This window comes from Dipodomys merriami, unplaced genomic scaffold (genome assembly GCF_024711535.1).
Source record: "Dipodomys merriami isolate MVZ:Mamm:240054 unplaced genomic scaffold, mDipMer1.0.p SCAF_37, whole genome shotgun sequence".
Taxonomy (NCBI): domain Eukaryota; kingdom Metazoa; phylum Chordata; class Mammalia; order Rodentia; family Heteromyidae; genus Dipodomys; species Dipodomys merriami.
The window spans coordinates 12,282,604-12,294,028 of NW_027205270.1; the positions used below are offsets into that span (position 1 = coordinate 12,282,604).

General features: G+C 44.0%; 1 protein-coding gene across 3 annotated transcripts in view; it reads left to right on the forward strand.

Moving 5' to 3' along the window:
- Dnah6 (dynein axonemal heavy chain 6) overlaps positions 1-9,964 on the forward strand; it is a 196,070-nt gene extending 186,106 nt beyond the window's left edge. For all 3 annotated transcript variants that reach the window (XM_069989108.1, XM_069989109.1, XM_069989110.1), the window contains 6 exons: positions 2,058-2,185; positions 4,046-4,231; positions 4,761-4,833; positions 5,759-5,910; positions 8,766-8,988; positions 9,669-9,964. In XM_069989108.1, the coding sequence (XP_069845209.1) occupies positions 2,058-2,185; positions 4,046-4,231; positions 4,761-4,833; positions 5,759-5,910; positions 8,766-8,988; positions 9,669-9,772 (866 nt within the window). In that variant the 3' untranslated portion in view covers positions 9,773-9,964. The remainder of the gene's footprint in view (positions 1-2,057; positions 2,186-4,045; positions 4,232-4,760; positions 4,834-5,758; positions 5,911-8,765; positions 8,989-9,668) is intronic.
- Positions 9,965-11,425: the final 1,461 nt, after the last annotated feature.

Below are 11,425 nucleotides of genomic sequence, written 5' to 3' on the forward strand. Positions count from 1 at the left end.
TAGACTACTTTAACCTTGTTTTCTGATAAGAAATTTTCCTGAAGAATCATAAGATATCCACTCTCACACTTTTCATAGACTAGCTATAGATCTAAATTTGTAGATATGTTGTCCATTATTGCAAGAAATGTCAATTAAGCTAGGCACCAGTGGCTCACATCTGTAATCCTAGCTACTCAGGAGGCTGAGATCTGAGGATCACGGTTCAAAGCTAGCCTGGGCAGGAAAGTCCATGAGACTCTTATCTCCAATAAGCCACTCAGAAAACTGGAAGTGGCGCTGTGGCTTAAATGGAAGAGTGCTAGTCTGGAGCTGAAGAGCTGAAGGACAGTGTTCAGGCCCAGAGTTGAAGCCCCATGAGGGACAAAAAAAAAAATGTCATATTAGTATGAAGAAAATTAAGGCAGATTAAAAAAAAACTGGCTAAATCCTGTCAATACTCTCCAGACCTCGAGTAAAACAGGCACTATGTGACCTCAGAAGAATTGAGCTTTAGTCGTCTCTGAGAAGCCATTTCATTCCTCCAGTAATGTCTACTTGGATAGAAAATTCTAAAGCAAATCCTGAGTGACTTATTTTAGGAAGCAATTTCTAATAGGTTTCTAATCGATTAAATTGATTCTAAGCAATTTTGAGTGTATAAAGTGCTTGGCTGGTGAAAAAGACAGGCATAGATGAATGGAGGGCTACAGGAAGAGTGAACTTGCTTCATGAAGTCCCATTGCTCCTCAGGAGGTTTTTCTTTCCAAGCTTCATAATATTTATGCTTTTACTATGAAATGTAGCTTCATCTGCTGAGACTGAGAGACAGAGATACAACTGGCTTAAGAAAAAGACCAAGGATTTGGAATTGCTCCTGAGGAGAATGATGGAGGGGAATGACAAAGGCATATGGACTTAAAGCTCTGTGGACCCAAGAGACTGTACTAACACATACTTCATCACCATTCAAGTGGTTAAGAAGAAATCTGACACATGCATTTTTGGAGCCACTGATTTACTCACACTTTCCTCAGATATGCAAGGAAAATGCATTTCTTTCCTTTTTTATAGCTCATGTGGTTCTTTACCCACCATTGAGTGCACTGTGTGGAGACAGAAGAGACCAGTTTTTCCATCCTGTTTAAATCCAGTCTCATAATTCAGCTAACTTTAAAAAGTAATCCTCAGTAACTTAGGATAAACACTGTCTCTTTGAACTTTCAATCTCCCACACCTTCCTGTCCTAGTCGCAATCAGTTCTACAGAAAAGAGCAAGTTGTTCACACCAATAGGGTAGAAGAGAAGACTCAGAGCTTCTAGGCCCTCTGGCTTCTGGAATGCCACCTGCTACTGAGGTCTTCAGGGCTCTGCCTCCCATTCAGCCAAAGCCTGGTGCATCTTCTCCAGGTCTACAGTTCTCCTCCTCACCCACTATGGAGACAGCTTTATCCAAATCCCTGTCTCATATCTATAGATATCACTAAGTCACATTGACCTTCCACATCATCCTTTTCTCTCTCATCCTCTTCCCTTTATTCCCTCAGTCACAGAAAAACGAAAATAGGGCCACTCTCCCTTGAGGCTATGTCCTTTTGTATTAGCATGGCCAGTTTCTCTTTAGCTTATGCAAGTAATCAAGAACCTACCCACCTATGTTCTGGAGCCAAAGACCACATAGCCCAAACTGTGACCAAAGATGAAAATACCCCTGGGAAGAAATGAAATGCTGGGTCAGTGTTTCTTCACACACACACACACACACACACACACACACACACACACACACACACACACACACACACACACACACACACACACACACACACAATTCTCCCTGATACATAAGGAAGTTCAGCTTGATTTCTGTGATTGCTTCTATATAAACACAGTTGAGTCACCAAAGAGCTCTAATAATAGAAAGTCTAATATTTCTAATAATAGAAAGCTTGTCACACGTAAGCTCTGTGCGTTCACATTAAATAATAAGGGAAGCTGGCTTGCGGGGGGGATGGGGAGGGTAATGTAAGGTTAAAGCCAAATGCAGAGTGATGAGGAGTGACCTCTGTGTATTTCAGAGATCCTGCAGATGGAGGGTGCTGTTGAAAGCCTTTTTGTCAAGGATCCTAAAGGACGCCTGAACTCCTTGACCACAGTTCTTGGCCAAGAAGTGGACCGGTTTAATAACCTGCTGAAGTTAATACATGTATGAGAGCTTAACTTCATCATTGCTTCTGGCTATCAAATCCTTGTAGAAAATAATATGAGTGTGCTGCAATTTTCCATTCTATTCATTTCAGATTTTCCATTTAGATATACTGCCAACTCTTAGATTCATCTAAGATTGAATTTACCCTCCTAACAAGTTCCCATTTCATGTTTCTAATAGTGACTGAGGGAATATGTGATATCAGAGTTACCATGGACTCACTAGAAACTGGTCAGTGACCTAAGCAGTTGAGAGTGAGCCAGGGCTCCTGGGGCTGTTCCTTATGTCTGTCTTTTGCCTTTAATTGCAACATCTGTCCAAGACTATGCAAATCAATATTTCTCAAAGGATGGGCCACAAAATACCTGCATTAAACTACTCTGTAGTGTGTGTTCAACATGTAAATTCCTAGATCCCACTCCAGAACAAGTGAATAGAATTTTTTTTGTCAGTATGGGGCTTGAACGCTGTCCCTCAGCTCAAGGCTAGCACTCTACCACTTGAGCCACTGCACCACTTCTGATTTTCTGAGTGGTTTATTGGAGATAAGAGTCTCATGGACTTTCCTGCCCAGGCTGGCTTTGAACCCTGATCCTCAGATCTCAGCCTCCTGAGTAGCTAGGATTACCAGCATGAGCCACCAGCTCCCAGCATATTGAATAGAATTTCTTAAGGACAGGGCTGGGAAGGTGGCTCAGTGGTAGAGTGCTTGCCTTGCATGCATGAGGACCTGGGTTCGATTCCCCAGCACCACATAAGCAAAAAGAAAAAAAGCCAGAAGTGGCGCTGTGGCTCAAGTGGTAGAGCGCTAGCCTTGAGCTGAAGAGCTGAGGGACAGCGCCCAGGCCCAGAGTTCAGGCCCCACGACCGGACCCAAAAAAAAAAAAAAGAATTTCTTAAGGACAGATTTGGGAGTATGAATTTTAAATGAACTCCCCAGCTGATTTCAATGCAACTGAAATGTGAAAACAACTGCTTTAATTTTTGTCCTGTGCTCCCAGATGCTGACTCTGGATTTCCTTGCCTTGATGATGGCAAAAGATTTCCTACTTACTCTGTCCACTAATTTGTTAACAGAAAAACAAAGACTACTAGAGATCAAATATTGAGCATAAGAGTAAATGTGTCACTGCTAAGCAGAGAACCAAATACCTGGTCTAAGGCCAGGGTAAAGTCTCCTGGGAAACTTGGTAGATCTTTCTAAAGCCAAAGACCATGTCTGTCACCTGTTGGAAAAGCAAAGTCTACAGATGTGCAGTTTGGCTGGCAATGATAGGTTTGTCAGATAAGTGGGCACTGAATCAGTTGAATATGTGAAGTCCTTACTTTAGGACCATAAATCTTCACTGGTAGGAATCAATATGAGCAGGCTGCCTGGCCAGATCAGGATTTCTCCCTTCTGCTTTGAATGGATTAGGGTACAAATGAAGCTTCTGTGATCAACACCCTCAATACTATCCAAAACAAGATAGTTATTCACTTTATCCTCCCCTCAGAGCTAGAGGAAGTCCTATCTAGGGCACACAGCTCATCAAGTTGGCTCTTCCAGCCCCAACAGATAGCATCTATTTTTGCATCTAATCTCACTACTCCAATTATTCTTTTTTGCCAATCAATGGGAAGGGGAAAAGAGAAGGCCCCAAACCAGAGCTTCCTTTGAAAAATGTGATCCAGAAGTTGCACATGTTATTTCTCATTGCATCTCATTCATCTCCATAGCAGAGAGGGTCATATGTTGTAAAAGAGTGTAAGGTCTGGCAAAGCAGACAGTATGAAAAGAGGCTGGAACCCTTCATGAGCATCGTCTACATTGTTAACTATATCTGGAAAGACCACCAATCTCTTTTGTTGTTTCAGATTTCTCTACAAACCCTAGATAAGGCCATTGCTGGGCTCGTGGTGATGTCTGAAGAAATGGAAAAGGTTTATAACAGTTTCCTCAACAACCAGGTCCCTTCTCTGTGGTCCAACACAGCCTATCCATCCTTAAAGCCACTGGCATCATGGGTCAAAGATCTTATTCTTAGAACTGCATTTCTGGATGTAAGAAACTTCATCTCTATGTGGTTTGATGAATACAGCCCTATGGATGGCTCTGAGGTTCCTAGGGAACTCTGCCTAACAACCTTTAAGGGATTAAGTCCAGAAAAAAAAAATAAGGAAATACCTAGAAATACCTAGAATGCAATCTCTTGAAAAGTCTTACACTGATTCTGATGTGGTTTTTCCATCGGTCTGTATTCCCACATTTCAACTTAATTCCAGGACATTCTTGGGATTTTACCTTTAGTGCATGGACTCTACTATGAGGTACAAATCAAAGCAACATGGGTCCACATAACACATGTGGATTTTTACTCTGCCCTTCTCCACTGGCTCTGTAGTAACCACGCTCCAGCTTTGCAGTCTAGCTGGTGGATGGGGAAGGAGAACTGGGCAGGCAAGAAAATGGGGCTGGTGACTGACTCGGGACTAGTTTAGATCCCACCCTCCAAAATATGACTTTGTTTGGTTCAGTTTGGCAAACTCTACTTCACATAAAGTACATGATGAAATAATGTTTCTCCTTCAGCTATGGCTCAGAAGAGGACAGCCAAAGTCCTTTTGGATCTCTGGTTTCTTCTTTCCTCAAGGATTTCTAACAGGTACAGGAGGGGCTGGGAAGGTGGCTCAGTGGTAGAGTGCTTGCCTTGCATGCATGAGGCCCTGGGTTTGATTCCCCAGCACCACATAAGCAAAAAAAAAAAAAAGAAAGAAAGAAAAATCCCACAAGAAAGGTGGTGTTTTGTTACTTGGGGTTTCTAGAAGCTGTGGAAATAGCATGACTGCGAAAGGCCTGTTAATAGGACCGCCAGGTCCTTGGGGAATCTGACTAGAGAGCCCAAAGCTAGCCAGACTTTAGGGCCTCTAAATGTTAATTATCCAGGCCCTTCATTTGTCTCTTAATACTTAACACATAATCCATATAAACCAAGCTGGGTAAAAACTCCCAAACTTCAGCCGGGTGCTAGTGGCTCATGCCTGTAATCCTAGCTACTCAGGAAGCTGAGATCTGAGGATCGCAGTTCAAAGACAGCCCAGGCAGGAAAGTCTGTGAGACTCTTATCTTCAATCACCAGAAAACCAGAAGTGGTGCTGTGGCTCAAGTGGTAGAGCACTCTCCTTGAGCTGAAGAGCCCAGGGACAGCGCCCAGGCCCAAAGTTCAAACCACAACCAACAACAACAACAAAAAAAAAACCACCCGAACTTCAACAGATCTTCCCCTGAAACAAACTCACTAGTTTGCCTTCTTCATGGAAGGGAAATACACTTGAGACTTGGCCCTCTTTCTCCTCTTCCCAACACTCAGAACCTGTGTGTTCCTTGGGTCCTCCCCTCCCCATATGACCCGCAGAGTTCCATTCTCTATAAAGTAGCTCAGCAAAGAGTGTTCTTTGTTGGAGGCTCTCTCATGCTCCAGTAACCTGATTGGAACGAGGGGTGCAGTGTGGGCAGGGGGGTGAGGAGGGGCCGCAGGGAGGGAGTTTACAGATCAAAGGATCGAGCTTTCCAGTTTTCATATTTTTTAGGAACTCTTCAAAACCATGCTCGGAAATACAATTTGCCTATAGATGAGCTGAGTTTCAAGTACCACGTGATTCCTGCCTACCGGGATCAGGCTGCAGTAATAGAGGCTGCCAAGATAGTGAAGTTTGGACAAGATTTGCCCATGGACCTGGAGGTACTGTCCACCTGACTCTTAAGGCAAAGAAGCTACCACTGCAGAATGCAGCCAGTCCCCCTTGCCCTCCCCTCCCTCTCTCCTTCCATTTCCAGGAACAGGAGGGGCCCAATGGTCACCATAAACCCAAGACAAGCTCTCCACTTAGTGCTAAGATTAGCAGTGACTGCCTAAATTTATAGAACTATTTTTCTGAGCATTGCTATTTTACTTCTTGAAGATATTTATAGTACCTTTTGTGTGTGTGTGTGTGCCTGTTCTGGGGCTTGAACTCGGAGCCTGGGAAACTGTCCCTGAGCTTTTGTGCACAAGGCTAGTACTCAAACCAGTTGAACCCCACTTCTACTTCCAGCTTTTTGATGGTTAATTGGAGATAGGAGTATCATGGACTTTCCTGCCTGGGCTGGCTTTAAGCTATAATCCTCAGATCTCAGCCTCTTGAGTAGCTAGGATTACAGGTCTGAGCCACCAATGCCTGGCTTATAGTAACTTTTCTCACCGTACAGTGGCAATATAACAAGGTATTAAAAATAAGAGTTCCAAGAAAGCCTAAGTTTGACTCATGACTCTCCCCGCCTTTTCAGCTCTATGCCCCACAGCAATTGCTAACATGCCTGCACTTCCATGCTCTTCTCTGTAAAGTGGGGTGAATGACAACCCCTTCAGTGGGGGACAGTATTAATGAATGGAATGTGCCATGTGGCCCACATACTGTACAAATAGTGAAGGGCTAGAATTCAATTTGCCTATGCATCTACTCCTGGCCTCCTAGGAGAACTGATACACTGACATATATTCTCCAACTGTACCACACTAATAGCAACACTCTTTGAAAGCAGTCTACCTGGTTTACTCCACTGGTGCATCGATTCTTATCCATCTCTGCACTAATGGTGTCAGCAGTGCGAATCCCCACACTTCCCTCTAAATCATAAATTCTGAGCTGGGGTCTGGAAGTGTTGGGGGAGGCAGGGTTTCTGACAGTGCTAGGGACTGAAATCAGGGCCTCACACTCGCTAGTCAAGTGCTCTTTCACTTGAGCCACACCCCCAGCCCTTTGGACTTCAGTGTATTTTCCAGAGTCTCATATATTTTACCCAGTCTTGAGCCTCAGTCCTCCAACCTCCATCTCCTGAGTAGCTGGGGTCACAGGTATGCCCCACCACACCAGGCTCAGAAGTTTATACTTTAGCAAGTCCTAAATGGAGTTTTTAAGCCCATAAAAGTTAGATAATCGCTGCTCTAAACGAGGAGTGATTCTCAACCTTGTTCAAATCACCTGATGAGCTCTTTTTAAAACTCCCAGTTCCAGGACATACCCTGATGACATCAAAATCTCTGCAAGATGTTATTTTTATAAGATCCCTGTGTGTGTAGTGTTCATGCAGGATTGAAGTCTGCCTTTGTCAGTCTCAGCTGTGCAGCTTAGCTGTGCTGAGACAGGATTGTAAAGAGGAATTTCTGTCTTAAGGCATTCCTCCACACGTGTATACCTTACAAATACCACCTTCTATACTAACTGCAAAATCAAAGACCTGGTCCACATTTCTTTTTCCAAGAAAGTCTTTACTAACCAATTAGTATAGTTGGAATAAGTGGCTTTTATTAAGCTTTCCTTAAAAATTCACAGTATTTGCATGTAAGGTTGTTGCTGGTGATTCTATCTCTAGCCACCCAACTCAGATCTAACCATTGCTTTGATTAGCAAAACAGACAAAGATTAGATTGACCTTATATTCTTCACTTGCCCTATGAAATACTATAATATCATCCATGCCCCCACAGGTCTTTAAAGAAATTCTTCACATCAAATATTTCCCAAGTAAGGAGGAAACAAATTTAGAGATGCGCTTCTCATTATTTTTGGAACTTTTTTTGGCTAAAAGGATGTCCCAGGCCCATGTCAAAAAAAATCACTGAGGCAGCAGGAAGACAAAACACCCCTCACATAAAAGCCCTCACCAAAGCCTTCTAAGATGCTGGCCCTCCTCTGTGTTTTTCCACACTCTATCACAAGGGATAACTGACAGAAGTTTACAAGTTCCATCAGGGCCTCTGCCACTGTACCCTACCCATCCTAAGTCTCAGCAGTGCCAACCTGGGCTCTCTGAGATGGGAGGGGACTCAGGTGGTCTTGCTGGCCCATCTATTGGCCCACTTAGTAAATGCCTGTTACAACTATGCAGAGTTACTGTCATCACATTTGCCCCCCTTTTAGCCAGTTATTAAAACGCTGGCTTGGCAAGTAGGTGTCAAGGTAATTTTTCAGACAAACTTACACAAGAATGTATACAGCAGCCCCCTAAACAGGAAGGCCACCCCACCTGGCTGCACATAAGAAACCGAACTTCAGGACACCAAAATAATCTATTCACTATAAAGTGCACTACATGTACCCTCACAGTGCTGAACCCTCTATCCACAGAGGCGGGCTCCTGTAGTTCTCCAAAGTGCCAGGCCCAAATTGGCCAAAGTGTTAGAGGAAGGATGACTAGGGTGCATCATGGAGACGTCTGATCACAGGACGAAAGGCCTGGCTAATCACAATGGATGATAATCCCAACCCTCTTATCCCATCCTCTTCCTAGGAGAAAGGGAGAAGTCATTACATCATGATATCAAATAGTTTGAAGCCCCTGAAAGAGTTTCCAGGGTCTCCTCTTTTAGGCATCCTCGTGGAGTGTGACAAGCCTGAGATTTGGTACCAAACTAAGAAGCAAGTTATCTACCTTGACGTGCCCCTTTCTGACCTGTAAGAACTGTAACTTCAGTGGTTTTAGAACCACCTGGAGAGGACCCAGGACATAGATGATGGCCTGCTCTTCTTCCCCTTTAAACTCTTGGGTACTTTTCAGCTGCCTTCTCCTGAGGATGGTGTTCTTGTCCATGGGATGTTCATGGATGCGTCCCGATGGGATGATAAAGACATGGTCATAGAAGACGCGTTGCCCGGACAGATGAATCCAATGCTGCCTGTGTTGCATTTTGAACCACAACAAAACTATGAGCCATCCCATATACTTTACCACTCCCCGCTGTATAAAACAGGGGCCCGCGCAGGAACACTCTCTACCACAGGTGAGGATGTTCTTACCATTAGTTCATACGATCACCAAGATACACGCCAATCAAAGCCAACTCACTCTGTGGTACAGCAAGGGAGTTTGGGAGCCAGCTTATACATTGTATCTGTTCTAATATTGAGTGTGGGTATTTTGAAGTTAGTGCCCAAGACTGGCACTAAATTAATTAATTTATCTGAATCCAAAAGAAAACTGGAACTAACGTCTCTTGAGGCAGCTAGGTCATAGAAGCCAGATGTCTCAACTCTCCATACCTGTCTCTCTGCTTGAGCCACAGTGTCACTTCTGGCTTTTTCTGTTTATGTGGGACTGAAGAATCAAACCCAGGGATTCATGCATGCTAGGCAAGCACTCTACCACTGAGCCACCTTCACAGCCCTGGAAGGTTATTCTTTTTTCTTTTTTTTTTTTTTTCCTTTTCTTTTCTTTTTGTCAGTCATGGGGCTTGAACTCTGGACCTGGGCACCATTCCTCAGCTCTTCAGCTCAAGGCTGGCACTCTACCACTGGCGCCACAGAGCATTTCCAGCTTTTTCTGCTTATGTGGTGCTGAGGAAACAAACCTAGGGCCTCATGCATGCAAGGCAATCACTCTTACCTCTGAGCCACCTTGCTAGCCCCCTGGAAGGTTATTCTTAAAGTAAGAACTCCTTTTCTACCCTGCCTCCTTTATTAGGCCATTCAACCAACTTCGTGGTGACAGTCCTCTTACCATCCAAGCTCCCCAGCGACTACTGGATTGCCAAGGGATCAGCTTTGCTCTGCCAGCTGAGTGAGTGAAGGAAAAGGTGCCAGCCAATCCAGACATCTTCCATGACCACTTAAATATGAGCAGAACAATGTTACTTTCATTTGACCTTTTTTGTTGTTGTTGTTAACCCAATGAACTGTTTTCTTTTATTCATTTGACTTAAAGGTAGTAAGTGTGAATTTTATTTCTCTTCTGACCTAAAATAAAGAGTTTGAGGGGGAGTTTTTTGTTGGAAATCCAGATTCTGATGTGGAGGTGGTGGGTTCTTTCTGTCCACTAAAACTTCCTAGGTCAAAGGGCACTAAGCATTGTCTTATTATTCCTCCCAGGACTCTTAGGACTGGTGTCTTTCCCTTGGTTTTCTTTTCCTCCCTAAATACTGCCAACTAAAGGGCCAGAGTTCCCCCTTGCAGCCCCAAGGACACACCAATCATACAAGGGCCTCACTGAGTATCCATCTAATGGCAGAGGCCTAAGGGAATATGGCCATGCTGAGGTCCTCCAGAGCCCCAAAGATCACATTTAAGCCTCTAGCTACTCCCCAGCAGGATAGATGAACAGGAAGGTTACTTGTGGATGCACCATCCAGCATGGCCCATGAAGGGACATTCCATAAAAAAAGGGGGCAGGAATATTTTAGCACACAAGGCTAACAAAGACACTCGAAATACACGCTCCAGAGGTACTGCCTGTCCAACACAATACAGTTCCAGCCAACTTTCAGTACTGGAACTCAGGACAGCCCTGCAGAAGGTCAGAGATAAGGACATTGAAGTTTACAAAGATGCAATAAGTTACGTGCACAGTCATCTTACCCAGCTAAGTGGGGATAAAGCCTAGACATGCAGGCTTTGAGAAGTAAGACCTGGTAAAAACTTCCTAGAGGAAGTGACACATGCACAGGATCCTAAAGGATGGGACTGGTCCAGGGAAAATAAGAGATTCCCAAATATGAGGAAGCAGGTAGACTGCAATTACTGAAAGGGTGGGGTAGCTACTACCCAAACATAACGTTCTTGAAAAAACTAAGGCAACCTTATCTAAAATGTGTCCTTTTCTTTCTTTCTTTCTTTCTTTTTTTTTTTTTTTTTTTGATCAGTTGTGGGGCTTGAACTCTGAGCTTCTTTTTTCTCAAGGCTAGTGCTCTACCACTTAAGCCACAGTACCACTTCAAGTTATTGAGTGGTTAACTGCAGATATGAGACTCATAGGGACTTTTCTGCCAGGGCTGGCTTCAAACCATAATCCTCAGATCTCAGCCTCCTGAGTAGCTAGGACTATAGATGTGAGCCACTGACACCTGGCATAAAATGTGTCCTTCTTAGAAGTCACAGCATAAGACCTGTCTTTTGTGGTCTTAGGAGCCATTATCAGGGATCCTAGGAGCACACAGACAGCACAGGGACTACTTAGAAAGGAGAAACAAGGCTTCTGGTTTTACTACTAAACATCTTGGAGAAAGGCCTCAGGCACCAAGGAATGGCTCTCAGTCTGTTTCTGACTAGGTATCCCCTAGAGAGGAACAAGAGTCTTTATTCCCAGTGGAAAAGTTTGGCAAAACTATTCCCTACCTTCCCCACAACACCTGCAGCCTGACCCAACTCTAATTAGAAACAGACTTCAGGACAGGGGGACAAAGCCATGACCTAGAAATAGTGGGGTGGAGGGAGGGGTTGGCTAAG